Source organism: Austrofundulus limnaeus, unplaced genomic scaffold, assembly GCF_001266775.1.
Source record: "Austrofundulus limnaeus strain Quisiro unplaced genomic scaffold, Austrofundulus_limnaeus-1.0 Scaffold51, whole genome shotgun sequence".
Classification (NCBI taxonomy): domain Eukaryota; kingdom Metazoa; phylum Chordata; class Actinopteri; order Cyprinodontiformes; family Rivulidae; genus Austrofundulus; species Austrofundulus limnaeus.
This window is the reverse complement of record NW_013952453.1, coordinates 574138-579648: the sequence shown is the minus strand read 5'-3', so window position 1 is coordinate 579648 and position 5511 is coordinate 574138. Positions and strand designations below refer to the sequence as shown.

The 5511-nt window shown below is 42.6% G+C and overlaps 1 protein-coding gene across 1 annotated transcript in view; it reads left to right on the top strand.

Moving 5' to 3' along the window:
• The first annotated feature begins 666 nt into the window (after window positions 1-666).
• Window positions 667-5511, top strand: part of clcn4 (chloride channel, voltage-sensitive 4) — a 14211-nt gene continuing 9366 nt past the window's right edge. Inside the window, exons 1-7 of the mRNA XM_014008579.1 lie at window positions 667-851; window positions 942-1096; window positions 1266-1365; window positions 3375-3562; window positions 4494-4616; window positions 4696-4902; window positions 4976-5056. Coding sequence (XP_013864033.1) covers window positions 785-851; window positions 942-1096; window positions 1266-1365; window positions 3375-3562; window positions 4494-4616; window positions 4696-4902; window positions 4976-5056 — 921 coding nt within the window. The 5' untranslated portion in view covers window positions 667-784. The remainder of the gene's footprint in view (window positions 852-941; window positions 1097-1265; window positions 1366-3374; window positions 3563-4493; window positions 4617-4695; window positions 4903-4975; window positions 5057-5511) is intronic.

Sequence of the window (5511 nt, the reverse complement as noted above, 5' to 3'; positions counted from 1 at the left end):
TATATTTGCCTACACATATATAAACTAATAGAATAAATAATAGAATAAAAAACAATATTTTCTGGTTTCTGACAAGAATACGGCCCTGGCGTTCCAGTTTCCTGCTTGTTGAAAAAAATATGGATTGCTGCATTAAAAGGTCTGTGTGGTTCAAATAAAAAAGTTACAGTGAACTTGTCCAGAACCCTGTTGGAAATGTGAAACGGGACAAACCTAATGGAACAATAAGAAAAGCTAAAACATATTCATTAAAACAAAAGACTTGATGTTTTCAGATTTACTAAATGTATTAAATCCAGGAGTTTATTTGTGGAATTGATRTATTTCCAAATGTTTGTAGAAATAGTTAGCATGGAGGTCATTTTGAATGGATAGTTTCTAAAAGTTGCAGATCTTTACCCAATGATTACTTTCTGAGTTYAAGTGAAATCTCTCCCGAATGGTTTGTGAAATATTTTGCTAACAATCTAGGCTGTTTTTCTTAAATCAGTTTATTTAAACACATATAACCTTTACCTGCATTTAGTAGTGCAATTAAAATTTTAACTACATCACAGACTTTATAATAAAAAAACTTTGACAAGTTCAGTCTACTTCCGGGTGCTTTTGTAAACAAACTGCTTACTCATYGTTATCTCGCTAATACGCGATCTTCATTTTAAACCACCGCGAGAGTTTATGAGGTATCGCGAGATTTTAAGGCTAAACACTGGTGTCCATCACTGTTGCTGTTTTCTGTAAATATCTTCTAAAATGTTGGTTTTACTCGACTGCCTGTGAATAAATGTTCGGACAAAAACGTCTTTTATCTTTGTTGGGGAGGACGAACAGGAACATGGAGTCTGGTGAAGGTAAAATACGTTTTATTTTTCATTGAGCTAAAGATGCTAACGCTTAGCTGTAAATAATAAGGCTGTGTGTGTTTATGGTGGGGACGGCAGGTCTCAGCGCTCACACGCCCACTGAAGACATGAACGGAACCGGGACCTTGATGGACCTCCTGGACGAACCGTTCCCTGATGTGGGCACGTACGAGGACTTCCACACCATCGACTGGCTGAGAGAGAAGTCCAGAGACACGGACCGGCACAGGAAGGTCCGCATGGGGGGTGTTTAAATTCAAGACTGTTCCTTATTAAGTGCATAAGAACTGACATGGTTCCTTATTTTAAGGAGCAAGAATAAAGCTGTTTCTAGTATCCTGGGGGGGCGGGGTTAATGTCTGGAGCTGCAGGTGTCTGATCACATGTCTGTCTATCCTCCAGATCACCAGTAAGAGTAAAGAGTCCATCTGGGAGCTGATCAAGTCCCTGCTGGACGCCTGGTCTGGATGGGTGGTGATGTTGTTCATTGGCCTCCTCTCTGGTCAGTCCCACACACAAACAGATCAGGGGCCTCATTTATAAAGGATTGCATAGACGTGAACCTGTGGCCAAAAGGCAAAAAGGGCTTATAATTAATTAATTAATTAATTAATAATCAGCTTTATAAAATCGTTCACATGCACACCTTCAAACTATTCTCTTTTATAGATCACAGCTGCACCTCAGAGTTTGCGCACAAGGTCCCACCTCAGGTTCTGCTCTCTACAACCATAAAACGGTCAATGCAAATAACCTCATGGGTGTTAAGGTGTATTTAAATGAGTCAGCTGATGAGATTTTAAAAAAGCGATTGGCTCAGACACGCGCTCTGTCGCACATCTGGAGGTGGACAGGTGCTGACGACTGCTCACATCAACAGACTGTAATTTACACAGATTTTCACTCATTTTGCAGGAACACAGACGTGTAGAGTAATCTCGCTGATTTTTTTTCTTCAAAAACTCAGCTWCAAATTTATTTTCTCTCAGTCTGTAGGATGTTAAAAACCTAACCGTTTTACTGCTGGAAATAAGTTCACCAATTTTCTTCCCCATCCTTTCCTCCTGCTTTGAGCTCTGTTTGCGCTGCGCTCTGCACTGTTATCTGCAGCTGACCACCCACCCCCACCTCCCTCCTGAGTGAATAATACAGATTTTAAAAACTGAACCTTATACCTTATGTCTGTGGTGCTCCGTGTTTAAATTTCTCTTGTCGGGGAGAGGTGAGTGGGTCAGGGCTGTCTGAGGAGGAGGGAGATGGATGGAGATGCGTGAACTTTTATTTAAGAGTTAAGTTGGCAGGGGTGTCCAAACTTTTTTTAGTGAGGGCCAAATACAGAAAAATAAACAAAGGGCCGGGCCACACACTAGAAGTGACACATTGATACATCAATAATGTGTGTATTTCTAACTCACCTATGTGAAGAACATTGCACTCAGTGGGAGCAGTGATGCTGTGATGCTTCACAAAAATGGACCGAATGAAGAAAGACCGTCCATCATTAAACAGAGGTGGAGGCCTCCGTTTTCAGTTGTCTCCCTCCTACAGCGTGGCTATTGCCAGTATCACTCCACCCCCTGTTAACAATAGGTGTTAATTAGGTGTCAACGATAGCCATGTGATGTGAGTATCAGTCACATGGAGGCAGGACTTAAAAGCCTGAATTTTGCCTGAAACTCTCAGACTGAAGAAGTCTCTTGGAAGAGAGACGAAACGTTTCATTAGAGAAGAACCCGTCCAGAAGACCTATACAATTTTTTTCTTTTTGATTTTTTACCTGGATTACTGAGATGCATCAGGACATCACCTCCATACGGTTTCCACAGCTACAGCTAGTGCTAATGTCTGTATCAAGAAGGCCGCCATGTGACGACGTGGGAGACTCCGCCTCAGCTTATCTAGCCTTTATAAATACAGTATAAATCTGTGGTTGCAGTCACAAAAAGGTTCTTCTCCTCTTCTCTATAATTTCATTTCTGTGGCTGGCTCCATCTAGTGTTGAAACTGAGAAGTGCAATGGTGTTGAGCTAAAAATTATTGTGTGAGCCATATTCAATTATATTTTCAGAATTTACTGCGGGCCAATAAAAACGGGGCCGTAGTTTGGACACCCCTGGTTTAGAGGGTCTGTTTTATTTCAAAGGTCCTTGTGGCTCACCAACTGGAGCATAAATAATTCTGTTAAAGCTGATGATAAAGTTGATTTAAAAATGAGTCTGATTATGAAGTGAAATTAAGTATCTGACAGTGATCATTACACAGTGTGGGTGTAATTCCTCACTTCATCATTTGTCGCAGCTTCACGTCTCCAGTCAGGGTTCTGCTCAGAAACATGACCTTTGACCTGAGGACCCAGTTGTTTGCCAGGGGAGAAGCTGGTCTTTCTTGCKATAAGAGTAATAATAATAAAGTTGTAGGTCTTTGGTGGGTCGTCTGGACCTGCTCAGTTCTAGACARAATCAGTCAAAGTGGTCTCAGATGGACTGACCCGGGTCCACCTGCTCCCCTCAGGTACTCTGGCCGGAGTGATCGACTTGGCGGTGGACTGGATGACGGACCTGAAGGAAGGAGTGTGCCTGTCGGCCTTCTGGTACAGCCACGAGCAGTGCTGCTGGACGTCCAACGAGACCACGTTTGACGACCGGGACAAGTGTCCTCAGTGGCAGAAATGGGCGGAGCTTATGACGGGCCACACAGAGGTAAGGATCATCTTTGAGTGAGTAAGGAAGATTTTTTGTAATGTGTGAGGGTTCATTATGTTCCAGCTAAAACCAGAGAAAATTAAAAGCTAAAAGGAACGGCTAAAAGTGGCAAAAGACAAAAGCAGCAATAAACTAGCTAAAATCACAAGTTTGCAAAAAAAAAAAAAGTAGCTAAAGACTTAAAAAACACTCAAAGTAACAGAATGGTAGCTAAAAGAAGCAGCTCATCAGCTAAAAAAGCTGAACATTAGCTAAAACCTAAACAGGTCATATTAACTAGCTAAACACTAATAGCAATAAGAGACTTTGAAAACAATAAAAGTGGCAGAATGGTAGCTAAAATAAGTAAAGGAAGCTGAACATTAACTTAAACCTAAAAGGATGCTGAAAGCTAAAACAGGCTAACCTCAAGCTAAAAGAAGTAGCTACAGTAGCTAAACAATAACAAAAGAAAAACTGTCCAMAAGATGCAAAATGYTAGCTAAAATAGCTKAAAAACCTGAAAGCTAAAAGTAGCAGGAGGCTAGTTAAAAGCTGAAATGGCAAMAGGCTTGTAAAATCTCAGGAAAGCTGAAAACCAGCTGAATGGTAGGCCTAGGCTATAAGTCTAAATGTAATGAAGCTGGACAGCAATAAGCGTTTAGGGAGAACCGTACTTTTGACAGAACTGAATAGATCTYTCTGAATGAACTGTAGGCTAAATGAAGTTCATTTTTTTGAAAAAGGATGAAAGTTAGAAAAACTAAGTCCTCTCCTGAATGAACTTTGCAGAAGTTGTTAGACTGAAAAACAAGAAACATTAGTGTTCCTGCTGAATCAGCATCCACACAGTTAYCATTAAGGACATTTGTGATGGACCGAGCCGGACTGGACTGTCCCCTCCCTCTGCAGAGGTGGTTTCAGCTCTTTAATGTTGTTGTGGTTCCAGGGGGCGGGAGCATATGTGTTGAACTACTTCCTGTACGTCCTGTGGGCCCTGCTCTTCTCCTTCCTGGCCGTGTCTCTGGTGCGAGTCTTCGCCCCGTACGCCTGCGGGTCGGGGATACCAGAGGTAYGGGACTAAAAGGCAGAATTCAGATGAAAGTTGTCCCCCTGCAGCCGTCTCAGGTGTAAAACTTTGTCACCATCAGATCAAGACCATCCTGAGCGGCTTCATCATCCGGGGCTACCTGGGGAAATGGACCCTGCTAATAAAGACCGTGACCCTGGTTCTGGCCGTGTCGTCGGGCCTCAGTCTGGGGAAGGAGGGTCCTCTGGTCCACGTGGCCTGTTGCTGTGGAAACCTCTTCTGCAGCCTCTTCTCCAAGTACAGCAAGAACGAGGGCAAGAGGCGGGAGGTGCGCTGCGCCAGACGGGTCCTGCAGTACCCGGTTCTGGAGCTAAACGGTAAACTCTGTGTTCCTCCTGCAGGTGCTGTCGGCGGCGGCGGCAGCCGGCGTCTCTGTGGCGTTTGGAGCGCCCATCGGGGGAGTCCTGTTCAGCCTGGAGGAGGTGGGTTTTGTTACGACTGATGCTTCTGAAGGACATTTTGTAACTGATTAATTGAACGATTGATGTAGTTTTGTATTTTATACTTTCTGATCATTGCAGCTTTAATTTTAAACAGAATGAGAGTTGGTGTGTGTCTTATCATGTGTTCTTTTAGTCTAAACAAAAATGAGTTATGTTCTACAGCTGATGTAAAAGGTAACACCTCCAGGGGTGTAACCAGGAAGAGATGTACACTATAAGGTCAATTCATTATTATAGTAAAAAGAAGTTAGTTATTGGCAGAGTCTCTGGTCAGAGCAGGGCTCTTGTGTTTTGTTGAGTTTTTTTAGTTTTATGCTGAGGCCTGCTGAGTGCTGTATGAACCTGATTGGAGTCAGAAGATTGAGAATAAAGTTTTAAAGGGATCCCTGATTAGTTGTAACGTTAGACTTTATTTGATAAATATATATTTGAAC